This window comes from Pan troglodytes, chromosome 11 (genome assembly GCF_028858775.2).
Source record: "Pan troglodytes isolate AG18354 chromosome 11, NHGRI_mPanTro3-v2.0_pri, whole genome shotgun sequence".
Taxonomy (NCBI): domain Eukaryota; kingdom Metazoa; phylum Chordata; class Mammalia; order Primates; family Hominidae; genus Pan; species Pan troglodytes.
The window spans coordinates 65,277,740-65,294,566 of record NC_072409.2 but is presented as its reverse complement, the minus strand read 5'-3'; the positions used below and the strand labels follow the sequence as shown (position 1 = coordinate 65,294,566).

Here is a 16,827-nt window from a genome sequence, read left to right as displayed (position 1 = left end):
ACCCGCAATATCTCTAAGGTATGCCTGTATGGAGTTTCACATAGTTACTCAGCTTGGCCAAGTGCATATGCTAAACTCTGGGTAGACAAAGACAGACCCTTTCACACAGTCTGTAAAGGAAGACAGACATGCAAGCTGACAGCTTCAATACCCTTGTATTGAATACCTGTGGGATTTTGGACCATAGGGAAAGTGGATTATAGACACAAAGACCCCCAAATATGCCCTGAAATATAGAAAACACTATACTGTCTATACTGGATTAAGTTCAATTCAAGGAAGAACGTGGCTGCATAAGCCTCATGTTTTGGTATCGAATTTGACTTTGTCATTCTATATTCCTTGTTTTCATTTGTTCTACTTCCTCCCATATTCTTGTTTTACATATGATGTAGTCAACGCAGTGCAAAGTGTTATATCCATTTCAACAAAGATAGCTGAAAAGCTAACCCAATGTTAATTTTGGATCACACACATTCAGTGTAGACTTTAAGATTTTACTTCTGTTGGAGTAGCTATATTATTTCTAGTTAAAAAACTCTCTATATACATATTTATTTGTTTGTTTTTCTACTTGTTTAATATTTTTCTCTTCCAATTAGGAACTCAATATGGAATAAAAAATATTTAAATGTATTTTACTCAAACGTGTGTGTATATATGTTTGTGTGCATGATAAGGAGAGTGAGAGCAAGAGTAAGAGAGAGAGAGCACGCATAGATGGAAGCACACATTTAATGTCTATGAAATGAGAAAACATTAAGGCTAAGATATTTTTCCTTCTGAACTAGCAGATTGTATCAATGGCTGGTCACTTAAATTAATCAGTTTGTAAAGATATTTAAAAGGTATGTCTACCTTCTTGCAATTAATTTGATTATGTTCTAATGGCATGGCAAGAGAAATGAAAGAAGATAACTAAAAGTTAAAAGTCGTTGCATGTTTTTGTTGCAGCATACCCTTCTTTCAGGCTACCGAATAACCTTGATTGACATTGGATTAGTAGTAGAATACCTCATTGGTAGAGCATATCGCAGCAACTACACTAGAAAACATTTCAGAGCCCTCTACAACAACCTCTACAGAAAATACAAGGTAGAGTAATTGAAAAGTGCCCAAGTAAAATTGAGAATGATTAGGAATTGTTGTTTTGGAAAAATGGCCTTGGAAGTTCAGACAAAAATAGCTCCTAAAATGGTCATTTTATTTATGGACATTTGTTATCTGCTGTATGTGAAGTATACTGTACTAAGTGTTGCAGTGTTGGCTTGGGATGCGTAAGGATCAGAAGTTTAGAAACTCTTAAACAGATTTATGAGTAACTAGCCATAATACAAAACAGTATATAATACATGCTATAGTGACATAGAAGTAATGTGATGAGGCAGGTTAGAGGGAGACATGACTAGTTCTTTTTTTTCTTTTCTTTTTTTCTTCCGAAAATACTGATATCAAAAGCTTAATCAGATTAGATATGTAAACTCATCCTAGTCCATAGTCTGGAGATAACAAACTTGGTATAAGCATGTAGTGATTATATTGAAAGATGCGTGTAGAATATCCTTAAAAACATAAGTGATACATATTTTATTTTCCATGATAGTTTTGAGAATCTAGGAATGTAAAATTAGAGTTGTTGGTTAGTAGTTAGCAGAGGAAACATTGCCTATTTCTTGAAATTGCCATTATGGATTAGCAACCTGAGGAGACTCATTCTTATTAGAAGATGAGGGGAGGATTAGAAAATGTAGTTTTGGGTATTTTTGTTGAGAGAAGAGAAGGAGCAGTAAAGGGCACAGCCTTTGGATATTCAGGTATGTTTCTGCTGTGACAAGGAGACCTTTGTTGCTGGAGAATCAGTGTCATGTGGTTTTAAGGGAGGAGACTGGAAAGGCAGTTTGGGGTAAGATTCCATAAACAGCCTAGAATATCAAGCTACTTGGGATCCTTTATAAAGAATCAAGTGACGTGAAAGCCCAGCTTGGCTTTCAGAAATGAAAAAGCAAAACAGGAAAGCCAAATCTGACACAGAAAAATGTTCTTTATTAAGATTTCAAAGGCATAAGGATACACTTAAGGAGGTATCAGCTACTTCATTTAAACAGAACAGACATTGCTGTGAGGTTCCCAGTGACAAGTAGGAGGACTGACTGTGGCGCTGGTGCAGCCCAGTGTGGAGCTTGCTAGGGAAGTTCCCTTAGTGCCCTTTCTTTAAATGGCCTGCCAGTACGAAGTCACCCATTTCTTGGATTGTCTTCCAGTGGAGTGCAGAGTTTATTGTGTGTCATATTAAACTAGACTGTAGTAGTTACAAGCACATGATTTTGGAGTCAAGAGACATCTGGCTAGGACTGCCTCCAATTTTGCTCTTTAGTAGCTGTGTAATCTTGAACAATAAGCTTAACTTCTCTGTGCATGTTTCCTCATCTATAAATGGGAATAGTAATGACCCTTTTATAAATTTGTCAGAAGGATTAAATAATATATGAAAAATCCATGTTCCTGGTACACAGAGGGTGCAGAGTCATCGTTAGTAATAATGGTCATTATGATAATTACTATAATGACACTATTAATTCTATATTACAATAGTAATAATAATTTGGGTGTTGCCTTTAAAAAGTCTTCACCTCATCATTTCTATGTTCAATTTTTATCAACAAAACAGAAACTTAAATAAAGCAGTTCAAAGCCTGTAGTTTGGGCTGGGCATGGTGGCTCACGCCTGTAATCCCAAGACTTTGGGAGGCCAAGGCAGGAGGATTGCTTGAGCCCAGGAATTCGAGACCAGCCTGGGCAACACGGTGAGATCCAGTCTCTAAATAAATAAATAAATAAATAAATAAATACAATAAATTTTTAAAAAGCCTATGGTTTTTTTTCTCAGTTGTATTTTTTAATGGAAAATTTTAAACATACAAAAATAGAGAATAGTATAATGAATCCACATGTACCTATCACTCAGTTTCAATAACAGCAACAATGGCCAACCTCCTGCCCCCAGATTATTTAAGATCAAATCTTACATCATATCATTTCATTCATAAATTCTTGTGAATATCTCTAAATGAAATGTACTTAGGAAAATGTAATTATGATGCCATTACCATACATAAAAAATGAATAATTCCTTAATATAATCAATGAATAATTCCTTAATATAATGAAATATCCAATCAACATTCACAATGCTTTCTGATTCAGCTGTGAGGGTTTCAATTTAAGCAGTTCCAGCTTTTCTGAACTGGTCTAACTACTGCTTGCTTGCATTTGACTCTTTGTGTTTTCTGTATTAAGACTTCCAACCTCAAAATAGGCAGGCACTTTTTTTTTTTCCAGTCGTCTTTTCGATACTTAAGAAAAACCAACTAGGGCTCTCCTCACCTCCTCCTCATCCCCAAGTCATTATACCACCCTAATGCCTGCCTGGGGCTCCTGGGCATCCCTGCCACAGTCACCCAGGTATAGTTTGCTTTAAGGACACCAATGATCTTAAACTTCAACTTTCAAATTTTCGTCCAGGTGAAAATGTGAAAAATTCACATTCACAGATAGCACGTATTTGTCACATTCTGAGACATATTACTTAAGCAACATCTCAGTTCTATGGCCTCCTCATTTGGTTCTGGAGTAGCATTGTCTGAAAATTGTTTCTATTTTCTTTATAAGTTTCCTCAGTAATGAGGGAGTAATTTCTGGGATTAGCGGCCAGAGCCACTCTTTACTGAACCTGTGGGCTCTTAGTGTGGGCAGATTATCTAGTGGTAAGCATTCTCCCTCAACAAGTGAAGACATTCCTTTTTAAGAAATTGCATTAGGGAGCATAGGTTTGCGGATGATCTTCCAAATCAATAGCAAGGTGAAAATGAATCTGTATTTCTTCCTAGGAGAATGACTTAAGTATCAAAAACTAAGAGAGGCCTTAGGAAAAATGGAAACATTCATGCCAAAAGCATCCTGTTTGTGGTTTTGCCTCTAAAGTTAACCACAAATTAGGATTGGAGATTTTATCCAATTATGTTAGAAAAATTACTTGATTCAGTCTTTGCTCATTTGAAGGAGTTGTGCTCAGTTGCAATGATCATTTAACCTTTGTTACAGCTAATGTAAAATTAAACTAATTTTAATTAGTCTTTAATTGTTTAAGATGACATTTCAAACAAAATTTTTATTATTTTTCTATTAAAAAGTTCTCCCTCTTTAAACTTTATTTTCCATAAATATTTATAATCATTCATTTGCTATGTGCATATTTTGGGATTTTTTGTGCTTCGGACTTTTCTTTTTTTAGAAACTGATGTTTATTTTACATTAAGCTTATTTCCATGTTGCTTACGAGCCCGTGCAAGGGCAGCTTAAGACCATTCAGTGGTTGCTTCTACCCATTCAGTGGCCTGAGCAGTGGGAGCTGCAGACCGGTCTTCCATGGCAGGCTGAGCGCTCCAGTCTTCAGTAGGGAACTGCTGAATAGTCACAGAGGGCACCTGCATGCCTTCAGACCAGTTTGTAACCTCAGGCTGAGTAGCAGTGAACTCAGGAGCTGAAGCAGTCCATTCACCCTGAAATTCCTCCTTGGTCACCGCGTTTGCAGCAGCAGCCTGCTCTTCTTTTTCAATCTCTTCAGGATCTCTGTAGAAATAGAGATCAGGCAAGCTTATGGTTTTTATCATATTTTATGTTAGTCCCTTTAAGAATGCTTCTTTTTGTTTTTGTATCTCGTTGATGAAAACTTCCTGCTAATGGCAATGAGTTGCGTTGTTACTGGGCCTGGCCACTGGAGTTCCAGTGGAGATATTATATAATACCTGAGAAATTCCATAACTTTCTGACTTAACCTTAACCTTGGAACTGCTTGTGAATGGGAATTTTTTCTTATCAGAACTGTAAATCTTTATTGCCTATTTTGAACTCATTCCAGGGAGAGAACATCCATTCATTCTAATGGAATTTCCACGTAGTGAAGGTATGCAGATATATAATAGGGAACAAAAGAGTGTGTTCTCTAAGATGTTAGGAAATAACAAAATGCACAATGAGATCATTAGAGGCTCTTGTTGGGTGCTAATCATGGATGAGAAACAGAGGCATGGATATTTGGTAGGACACAACATTATATTTGGTTTTCATTATTGTCTAGAAATAAAATATTGTTACCACTATAATCTCCCCTCCTTTTGTTTTATTTTAAAAATAAAATAATAACATGTGCCAGAGAGTGACCAGCTTTGTTCAAAACCTTTCCCAGCACCAGAGACACTCCTCAGGAAATAGAAATGAGTCTGCAGAAAGTACGCTGCACTCCCAGTTCATTAGAACTGCACAGCCATACAAATTCAAGGTACCATTTACTTGTTTTTCGACTTGAAAGGAAAATGTTTTTTGCAGCTCGAGACTGTTTCTTCATTTACATCAAAGAAAGGGAGGTGCAAATAGAGGGACCATTTATAAGTGCCATAAACAGATGGTGCAAGTCAAAAGCATAACACAGCTGTCCGGTAACAACAGTAAGCAAAGGCACAGTGATTCTCTGGACTTGCACTTTAGCCTCTCTTCCTTGCTGCTATCCCTGCTGTGTCTAGGCAGTGACTCAGTCAGGTGATCTATGGGATGGTACTTAAAAAATGTGATCATTAACCCAACACCATACTCTTATGTGCTGTTCCCTAAGGCCAGTTGGATGTGAAGTCTGTTTCCTTCTTTTCCTTCGCTTCTCTGTCGCATTGACTTTTTGCATCTTTTTTTTTAAATTTTTTCCTTTTTGAGGCTTTCTTGAAATTATTATGAATCTAATATTACAGTATGACAATGATGATGAGTGTGTGTGTGTGTGTTTGTGTGTACAACATTGTTATTCCTCCTAGTCTCATACTCCTCCAGTCCCACTTTACTCTGAGAATAAATGCTTTTGCTCAAGAATTTCCATGCAAATGGTTATTATGTTAGCTGAAAGAGGTTTGCTTTCCATAGCTCCTGGTATGAAAGAGGTATTTTATAAAATTACTCTTGGTCATCATCAATGAACATGAATTCCTTTTATTTATAGAAATAGAGGAAATGGATTATAATTTTTTGCTAAGACCTCTCAAATTAAAAGGAGCAATTATTGAATCTTTAGTATTTGCCAGGCATTATACTGAGTGCTTGGTTGAACTTGGAAGGTGGGTGGGGAGGGGAGGATATAATTGTGTCCGAGAAATGGTCTCATCTTCCTCAAAGTCATAACCGTAGTGCAGTATGATGAGCCCAGAGATAAAGACACACAAAGTGATGATACAGGATTATGTGAGGAGGTAGAATGGCATGATGAATGGGGATTTATCAGGTGGAGAATGGTATTTCATGATCACCTATTACCTTTGCTGATAAATATAATCAGAATAAAGGAAAAGAAACTTCAAATCAATCTATTTGGATACATGTTGGCTACACTAGGGATGTTTTCCCAAAGGGAAGATAATGAATCTATTTGCTAAGTGAGGTTAGAGCTTTTTAAAAATACATCACTCCCATGTATCCAATACGCTATTTCGACCCATTTCCTTGAGAAACTAAAAGTTGTCATGTAGTCTCTATTTCAGCACTCATCGTACTGCTCTGTGGTTATTACTTTGAGGAAGATGGAACCATTTCTCAGGCATTATTATATCTCCCCCTACCCACCCATCTTTCAAATTCAATTAAGCACTCTGGGTATATCCTAAAGAGGCACTGCTTTAAGTTATGCTAAATGACCTTAAGATATATCAGTTCAGGGACTCTGGATCTGTTAAATGCAACAAGAAGTAGATTACCTTTTATGGTCTAAATTTTGCTTGCTGGCTTGTAAAATCTTATTATTATTTCCATCTCTTTTTTAGTAGTGATTAAAAAAAATCTCTAGGACACCTGCTGTGTTGAATTAGGTAAAACATCATACATCTGAGTATTTGAAAACTCATTTCTATTTTATTTTCCAACAGGAAAAGTCTATAGTCCTTCATAAATCAAGGAAGAAGTCAAAAGAACAAAATGTATCAGATGACCCTGAGTCTACTGGCTTTCTTTACCCTTACAATGACCTGCTGGTTTGGGCTGTGCTGATGAAAAGGCAGAAGATGGCCATGTTCTTCTGGCAGCATGGAGAGGAGGCCACGGTTAAAGCCGTGATTGCGTGTATCCTCTACCGGGCAATGGCCCATGAAGCTAAGGAGAGTCACATGGTGGATGATGCCTCAGAAGAGTTGAAGAATTACTCAAAGTAAGTGTTCTCTCTTCACTTCATACTAAACATCAACACTTCTTAGAATGGTTAGACACTTTTATCTCTCTCATCTTTAAACTTGTAGGACAAATGGACTTACCGCCATGCATTTTATGGACTCTCCTGTTAAAAGGGTCTTCAGGTATTCTAAGGAGCTTTGTGAAGTAAAGAAAAGAGAGGTGACCTTCAAGTCAGGGGACTTGGGTTCTAGTCCAGCTGTTGACTAATTAGACAAGTCAGTTGACCAGATTTCGGGGCTTTAGTTTCCTAACTATGAAATGTTCAATTAATGATTTTGAAAGCTCCCCCTAACTCTAGAAGTCTTTGATGCTAAATTAAATTAAGACATTGTTTTCATTAAGTGTCTCTCAGGTGGGAAAACAAATAAATGCATTGTCTTAAAGAGCCAGAGAGTAATGGTGGAAAATAGAAGTTAAAAATGCTTTTGGTTTTGAAGTTACTAAAGTGTTATAGTAATGAAGAAAGAATGAAAGCTAGAATCAATGGAAACTAATTTATAATTTTGATGTAAAAATTCCCAGGCTGGAGGCAGAGGTTGCAGTGAACTGAGATCGTGCCACTGCACTCCAGCCTGGCGACAGAGTGAGACTCCGTCAATAAAAAAAAAAAAAAAAAAAAAATTCCCAGGCTGGGTGCAGTGGCTCACACCTTTAATCTCAGCACTTTGGGACACCAAGGTGGGAGGATTGATTGAGGCCAGGAGTTCAAGACCAGCCTGGGCAACACAGCAAGACCCTGTCTCTACCAAAAAGACAAATTCCAGAGCATGACAATGTCTACCTTTCAGAGGAAACATTCTCCTCGAAAATCACATGGGGGTGTCTCTAGGTCTAGGTCTATAGCTTTCTTAAGTCATGTAGATATTTTATAAAATCTTAAAAAAACAAGTGACTCCACAGCTTTCCTTACTTGCTAGTTGGGTTCTGAATAGTTTTTTTTGTCAAAAAAACAAAAAACAAAAAACACTTTATTAGGTTTTATCAGGGAGTCCCATACAAACCAAGCTATGTATAAGCCTATGTATAAGTCCCAAACCAAGCTATGTCCAATAGTGTGGAGTGGCTACTCCCTATGAATAGCTCAGGTGTAAATTAAATTCTGTATGCTACAATGTAAACCTCCTAGTTCTGTTCCTTCAGGAAAGGGAGAAAAATCCCTTTCCTGAGCTGTAATTCCTTTCAAATAGTTTCTGGAAACTAAGATTATTAAGTTGCTGTTTGGTGTTGTTGGCTTTTTTTTTTTTTTTTTTAAGGAAGCCTTATGAATTGATATTTTCTGAGCCTCACATCCAATCTTTTACAATGTTTCTAAATGTTCTAAAATGTTTCTAATAATGCAGCTCTCTCACCTGCCTTTGTTTTCTTAATTGGCCACCGTCATGGCAGACAGTTTGGCCAGCTGGCTCTGGACTTGTTGGAGAAGGCATTCAAGCAGAATGAGCGCATGGCCATGACGCTGTTGACGTATGAACTCAGGAACTGGAGCAATTCGACCTGCCTGAAACTGGCCGTGTCGGGAGGATTACGACCCTTTGTTTCACATACTTGTACCCAGATGCTACTGACAGACATGTGGATGGGGAGGCTGAAAATGAGGAAAAACTCTTGGTTAAAGGTAAATTTACTTTACTTGTCTTATGGAGTTTAATGTTAGTCTTGTATAAAATTCTGTACTCGAGTTACATTTTGTTCCAGAATTGTGTCTTCAGGAAAACCAGTTAATATATTTGAGAGCTCATTTGGAGGTTCTAGCAGGGGACTGCAGCTACTCGTATACCCTTGACGGAAGATTGGTCTTCCTCTATCGGGGATGGTCGTCTTCTGCGACTGAGCGACAGAGCACGCAGCTTTGGGAGGGATGCACATGGAGTGGTGAGGGAGGAAGGGGACACCTGCCTAGCCAGCCAGATCAGCTGAATCAACCCTGGCGATCAATGGGGTGACAGATGTCACAGCCAGATCGCCCTCACATCCCAGTTGATATATTTGATTCTCACAGAAGATCTGGGGTCTTCCCAGAGGAATCTGTGAAGATGACTTTTATCTCCCATGGCCACAGTTTCCTTTTGAAAAATGGGTATAATTTTACCTGCCCTGTCCACCACAAAGGTGAGGGTGCTTACACGTTAAAAGCATAGACAAACATGCAAGATTTCATTATTACTAGTTGCTATTGCCTCCAATAATTACAACAAAAGTCAATGAGACTTTTTACTGAATTTTTTTCTCAGTGTAAGAATACTAACAGATAATAAACTAAATAGAATTAATAACTTCTGTTGTTCTGCTCACCCAATGTGTGTGTGTGTATGTGTGTGTGTTTTTTTTTTTTGAGAGAATAAGTGACTGTTTCATAAGGCTGCCCTCCAATACATTTGTTCATATGACTAACCATCTCAAATTTCTCAGCCTCATCTATTATCTTAAATTATCAAGAATAATTTAGTTGACTGCTAAGGACATTTAATCTTTGACATCAAACCTAAGTCTAAAGGCTTTAGGTTATGGACAAGCTTAAGGAGTACATATACTTATGAAACCAAATAAATAAAAGGAGACAAAGAGTGACTATTAAGAACTACATAAGTCTGTATTTTATATTTTAATTTTATTTTTCCTAGAGTTCTTAAAAATATGATGTGTCCCAAACATGACTATTTTTCCACTGATGAAATTATAGAAATAAGAGAAATGTCAACCAAAAAGGATCTCAACATAAATCCTTTTAAAGAAAATATCAGAAACAATAATTGTTTTCAGAAGTTCTCCAATGATTTGCTTTGATTGCACCCTTGGAACTGAGGAATCAGAGATGTGAATGGGTTCACCTCTAGCTACATAAGTTCAATGTTCAGGGAGTGAGATAAGATATAGATAGCTGGTAGTTTGAGAAATAATTTTCCTATGTTTCTGTCCTGTATATACTCTAGTTTACTAGAAATCCTTATTTCTGAGAACTTAATGAATTCTTGTTCTTCATATACTTCATACCAAAAAGGAGACTTGTGAAGTAAGACTAAATGTTTTGCCCCAAAACATAGAGTGAGTTAATAATAAAAAAGGCTGAGTTAGCTACTTAAAGTCTCTAAGCTGCAGTAAACATTCTTCTCCAGTGTTTAGATGCTACTTTATCAGTGCTTGGTTGGTGAGTTTTAGAAACACATTTGCAAATAATTGTGAGATGTCCTGGCTAGGCTAATTCCAAGTAGAAGAATACTGTAGGAAAACCATGTAGAGAGATGTGGATGGGAAAACTCATTGTAATGCTCCATCAAATCCCTTAGAGATGGGATACTGATGTTGTCAAATACTATTTCATAAGCCAGCTGTTCTGCAATGCACAAGGGCAACAGAATGTGGGGCCTCTTCAGGAAGTTGTCTAGAGATTAATTAGTACAATATTACCACTGGGCATGGTAACTGCGATTTTTCCAGACCTAGAAGATTGCATGTATTTTGGGTTGTACATCTGGACAAAAAACAAACGCACAAATAAAATCCTATTAGAACTGGAGAAAGTCCAGAGAATCTTCATAGGAGATCAAGCTTTAAAACAGGATGACAAAAGATAATTTCATCATGAAAAAAAAAAGAAGGTTGACAAGGATATGACTTCGGTTTACCATACTTAATAATGAATGCCAACTAGTCAATTTAAATCTTCTTTTTCATCACTGAATACTAGAATACTAAGGCCTACTTTTAGCTTGAAAGAAGTAGTGTTCATCAAGTTGATATCAGAGCATTTAGTAAATCTTTTAAACTCTTTACCTTGGAAGGCCATACAAGTTGAACTTAAAATTTTTTTTTGAAAAGACTGTTAGTAATTAATGAATAATAGCAATATAATGAAAAAAACTTGTGGATGTCTGGATCTATACCCTCCTTGGGTTTTACTAGTAGAGAAAAGATACGTGTGGGATGGGAGATGGATCTAACAGAAGGTGACGGTATACTTTTAGATTCTTGATTTTATAATATCAACTAATTTTAATGTGTTTTATGTAGTCATAGCTACTTAATGGCTTTAAAATATTATTAAAGCAGTGTGCTCATTGAAAAATAATACCTGTCACTGCCCTGTCCTGCTACTCCTAGAGATAAATAATTACAGTGTAGTATACATATTTTTAAACTTTTAAATGCATATTTATATGCATATAAATAGCTAAGATTTTTAATTTTATTTTTTAACAAAAATGGGATCACTCTATGTTCTTCTATACAGTTGGCTCTTCATATCCATGGGTTCCACATCTGCAGATTTAATCAACTTCAGATAAAAAGTATTTGGAAAAACACCCCCAAATAAATAACAATACAATAAAAGTTATACAAATGAAAAATCAATACAGTACAACTATTTATATAGCATTTACATTGTATTAGGTATTATAAGTAATTTAGAGATGCTTTAAAGTATAGGGTAGGATGTGCATAGGTTATATGGAAATACAACACCATTTTATGTCAGGGACTTGAGCAGCCTCAGATTTTGGTATCCTTGGGGTTGGGGGTCAGGGGTGTCCTGGCTCCAATCCCCTTTGGACACCAAGAGGTAACTGTAATTTGATCTTTTCACTTAACAATATAGCGTGGCTACGTTTTCATTATATTCAACATTGCCTTGGTCTTTTTAATGGTTGCACAGTATTCCACTATTAGGTTATTCCAGACCAGCTGTCCCTCTCTAGATAGACATTTAGGTTGACACCAGTGTTTTGCTTTTCCAAATAGTCCTGCAATGAAGATTCTTATCTGCAAATGCTTGTACTCATGAGTATTTCTGAGAGAAACACTAGAACTGAAGTTGCTGAGTCAAAAAATTATTTATAGAAACGCGATGAAAATTGACTGGGATGGGTCTGGCATTTTATATACACTGAAATTCTTAATTTTGTTATTTGTCTAGTATGTGCTTTTGTAGTCCCTACTACTTTGTTTTGCTTTTTTTTCTTTTACAGATTATTATAAGCATTATTTTACCACCCACCATTTTGACACTGGAATTTAAAAGCAAAGCTGAGATGTCACATGTTCCCCAGTCCCAGGACTTCCAATTTATGTGGTATTACAGTGACCAGAACGCCAGCAGTTCCAAAGAAAGTGCTTCTGTGGTTAGTGCAAAATCATAATGAACTGAATTTTCATTGTATTGACTGCACGCAAATATACACATCCTTAAAGTTTACTTATATAGCCATCTATTAAACAAAAGTTATGTTGCCTGTATTTCAGGCCTGTGATGACATATGGTCCTGGGGTTATACATTATTTTAAAATGCCTCTGACCAATCAAGCATTTAGTTCTCTTAATCTTAATCATATTATGCTATGGTCAGGTATACTATGTACGATAGACCTAATTAAGCCCTGTACACAATTAAGCAAAATATTCTATTTCTACTTCAAAGCCAAAATCAAAGACGTGGTTTGGACATAGCCATATACCAATTTATTAATTCAATGACTCATTTGTGGCCACTTTACATGTGCTAGAGGTTCTGTGGACACTGAATTAATTAAGGCAGATGCAGCCTTTTCAACTGTGGGGCTTATAATCAGACAGAATATCCACAATATCTCACCATTGTTCAATTAAAACAGGTATTGAAAAAGTGTTTCAAGTCTGTTCACTATAAATGGCTTACAATCATAACAACAATCTTTCTTTTGCCTTTGAATTTAACTTAAGCAGTAATTATTAATAAGCTGCTATGTTTTTAGAATTTTCTAGGCATGGTGTAAGGGGTGGAGGCAGCACTTTTGATGGGGTAGATAAGATTTCATAACACTGATTAAGTAATGCAATTTATTAGTTGAGGAACATAATTTGCATTATGTATTGTGGCAGGAAACTGAAGGCAGGTGATACTTAGATGCTCTTTAGAGTGTCACTGTGTTGTCTTCTTGTGGTAATAGTGGGTAATAATGAATATAAAGAAGGCACTTCTGGTAATTAGAGAAGGAAAGCCATTATTCTGGAGCTGAAGCTGTGTAGCATCAAATGCTGCATTTACTCACTGAGGTTTTATAAAACTCCTTACTGAAATTTCTACAGGCAGAATAACTTTGCCATGTGAAATTTAGATCTTTTTAGCTGATAACCTCTTGAAAACATGACCTGTGATGACTTGAGTTTTCTTAGGACTAAATTACAGTAAGATGGCAGAATGGGTTAACCAACAGCAGAAGAAGACTCTTCCCATTAGGAGTCAGTAGGTAAGGATTAGGGGTTAGTGACAGTTTTATGATTGGGTTGGTGTTTGAGCTTGACTTGACGATGTGGTGAGGGAAAAGAGCATATCAGTGAGAAGGAGACTATCAACAGGGTCATGGAGTTGGGAAGTGGCAAGGTATATGTAAAGCATCGCAAGTGGTATGGTTCGGCTGGAATCTAGGTTATGAAGGTTATGTGACAAGCTGGGAGTACTTGTAGGAATGGCTGGAAAGGAGATTGAGGCTAGATCATGTAGAATCTTGTATATCCTGTGAAGGAGTATGATTTTTATTCTGTAGGTTACGGACAGCCAGTGAATGTGTATGCCAGAGTAGTGAGATGATCTGACTATTAGAGAAATTATTCTGCCTCCAGGGCATAGGATGGTTTAGCAAGAAGACTGGCTGGAAGCAGGGTAGGCCAGGGTAGCCATCCAGGTGAGAAACAATAAGTCCTTTAACGAGAGTCAGTAGCAATGGACATGGAGAGGAAGAGGGTCTTTTAAACAAGGCCGTGTTGAAGGGACACAAGGATAACTGGAGAAGGAGTGGGTTCGGAAGGGGAAAGATGAGCTCGGTCTTAGACAGGTCGATAAATCACAGTGAAATAATACTAAGAAAGTTGTATAACAAAATCTATTCTATCAGAGCATAATTAAGTGGGAAAGATGACTGCAAAACAGATATGGGGGGAAGACTTATTGTTGTAGTCATAATTTTAATCTGTGTATCAGATTACAATTAGAAAAAAAGTGTGGGGTGGTCAGGGGGTGTGGGGGGTGAGGGAGCTATATATGTAATAAAAGTTATTCAAGTCATATGTTTTTGTCTTTACCTTCTTCTCAGTAAAAAAAAAAAAATCTGAATTTACGTTCTCAGGTTGTCTTCATCATAGCAATTGGTGTCTTTGAATTCAACTCAGAGACAGGCCCGATCAGCACTTTATAATCCACTCCAAACTGTCAAGAGCAATTAAGAGCTAATGAAACACTCCTAGAAAAATAATAAGAGAAGTTATTTAATAATAAAGTCATTACTTAAATTGCTTTCTGGGGTCTTTCTGATGTGGTGTTGATGTCATTAAAAGCTCATAAATGATGACTTTTCTAATTGGTTTTACACCATTTTAATTCTAGGCTGGTTCAAACCTGCTAGGAACTGGGCCAATTCCTACATTTCTAAGTCAATCCTAACCTCACTGCCCAAAGTGAAATAAATGACTGAATAATTAATTAGGCACTGACGATAACCCATCTAGATGCCCGAGGCCTTAAAAGTCACATTTTTCTGCAATTATATGGACAACTCAAGCAAAATTTGATTCATTCCTTGGCTTAAAAAATTTTGCTAATCTTGCAGGTCTGACATTAAAGAGATAACTTTTGTGGCTACGTTGCAAGAATGGACTAGTTTGAGAGGCAGCAGAGAACATTCTTTTCTTTTAATATTACTTTAAAAAATTAAAAATTACATGTGTTTCCTATTAAAAAACTAAAACCACCTAGAAATCTACACAGTAGAGTGATATCACTTTTGCTTTCCTTTTGCTACCCTTACATTGCTGCTGCTTAAAGGTAGCCAGGCTATAAATGCTTCTTTTCTTGTCTTGTCTTGTCTTTTCTTTTCCTTTTTCTCTTTTCTTTTCTCTTCCTTTCCTTCCTCTTTTCAAAGCTCATGCTGCGTGGGTGTTTGTATAGTCACATTCAGGCAACTCCTGCTCTGCCTTACATATACTCATTGCTAATTCTCTACATGAGTTAATTCCCTTGGACTGACACATACCTTTTTGGTAGTTGATGAAAAATCTGATTCTTTCCCCAGAAAAATGCATGTACAACACAAATACTTGCACATGGTTGCAGGGTGTTCAAGGAACTCTGGAAGCTCAGAGAGCACATGAACTGCAGGCAAACAGACCCTCTGCTATAAATCAGTGGGGATGCTATCGAAGGTCAGAATCCTAAAACTAATGCAGTGCCTGAATTTCCTATGACAAGGAATGGCCATGCATCATCAATGTATGCTCAATTTCTTCTGTGTTAAGGAAATAATTGTATTGTTCATTACTTATTTCACAGGGATTTTAGGAGTATCCTTAGGTTCCAAAATTTAAAAACATACAAAAATTAGCCAGGTGTGGTGGCGGGTGACTGTAAGCCCAGCTACTTGGGAGGCTGAGGTATGAGAATCTCTTGAACCTGGGAGGCGGAGTTTGGTTGCAGGGAGCCGAGACCACGCCATTGCACCCCAGCCTGGGCGACAAGAGCAAGACTTCATCTCAAAAAAAAGGATATTGGGAACAGGGACCAATTTTTAAATCCTTGGAACTATTCTTACTTTGGGTTTGATTACTACAGAGTCAGCTTGCATTTCAGAAATACCTCATGTGTTTTAACTGGTCAATAATTTATACAGTACATGCAGTTTTCTCTCCCTTCAAAGGTAAGATTATAATTTGGCATGTGGGTGCCCAATTATTATTATTATTATTTTTTGAGACAGAGTCTCACTCTGTCACCCAGGCTGGAGTGCGGTGGCATGATATCGGCTCACTGTAACCTCTGCCTCCCGGGTTCAAGCGATTCTTTTGCCTCAGCCTCCCAAGTAGTTGGGATTGCAGATATGTGCCACCACACTCTACTTATTTTTATATTTTTAGTAGAGGCAGGGTTTCTCCATGCTGGCCAGGCTAGTCTCGAACTCCTGACCTCAGATGATCTGCCCACCTTGGCCTCCCAAAGTGCTGGGATTACAGGTGTGAGCCACCGCCCCCAGCCAACTAATTTCTAATATATTATTTATGATATTTTTTGGATGTTCATGCTTGTCACTATTTTAGTTAAGCTGCTGACAAGAAAATGATTATTTGTTTATTTTATAGAAAGAGTATGATTTGGAAAGGGGCCATGATGAGAAACTGGATGAAAATCAGCATTTTGGTTTGGAAAGTGGGCACCAACACCTTCCGTGGACCAGGAAAGTCTATGAGTTCTACAGTGCTCCAATTGTCAAGTTTTGGTTTTATACGGTTGGTCTCATTGCAACAATATATGTCGGATTAATGATGATTGATAGCTAGTGATGATGTTGATAATATGCCTGATTTGCCACTTTGCAATAAAAATGTAGAAACCTAGTTAAAAAAAAAGTGAGGGCATGACAAAGTAGGTAACAAAGAGGACTGGAGGAAGGCAGGGAGAAGTTAGGGTGGAGCTCACCTACTTTTTGGAGTTTGATAACAAGCATTTTCTTCTCTCTTTGAGTGCTAAGAGTTAGCACTGTTATTGTGGGAAGATCTAGCTGGCTTTGCCCTATTGCTTAGCTTTGCTCCTGTCTCTAAAAACTCCT

The 16,827-nt window shown here is 37.2% G+C and overlaps 1 protein-coding gene across 8 annotated transcripts in view; it reads left to right on the top strand.

The window, feature by feature from the left end:
• TRPM6 (transient receptor potential cation channel subfamily M member 6) overlaps positions 1-16,827 on the top strand; it is a 163,738-nt gene that overhangs the window by 78,731 nt on the left and 68,180 nt on the right. For 5 of the 8 annotated variants that reach the window (XM_016960960.4, XM_063787773.1, XM_003312110.7 and 2 more), the window contains exons 14-19: positions 955-1,095; positions 5,246-5,338; positions 6,960-7,237; positions 8,647-8,875; positions 12,225-12,377; positions 16,361-16,507. In XM_016960960.4, coding sequence (XP_016816449.2) covers positions 955-1,095; positions 5,246-5,338; positions 6,960-7,237; positions 8,647-8,875; positions 12,225-12,377; positions 16,361-16,507 — 1,041 coding nt within the window. The remainder of the gene's footprint in view (positions 1-954; positions 1,096-5,245; positions 5,339-6,959; positions 7,238-8,646; positions 8,876-12,224; positions 12,378-16,360; positions 16,508-16,827) is intronic. The other 3 variants (XM_009456736.5, XM_063787774.1, XM_016960963.4) reach the window with 3 other exon arrangements.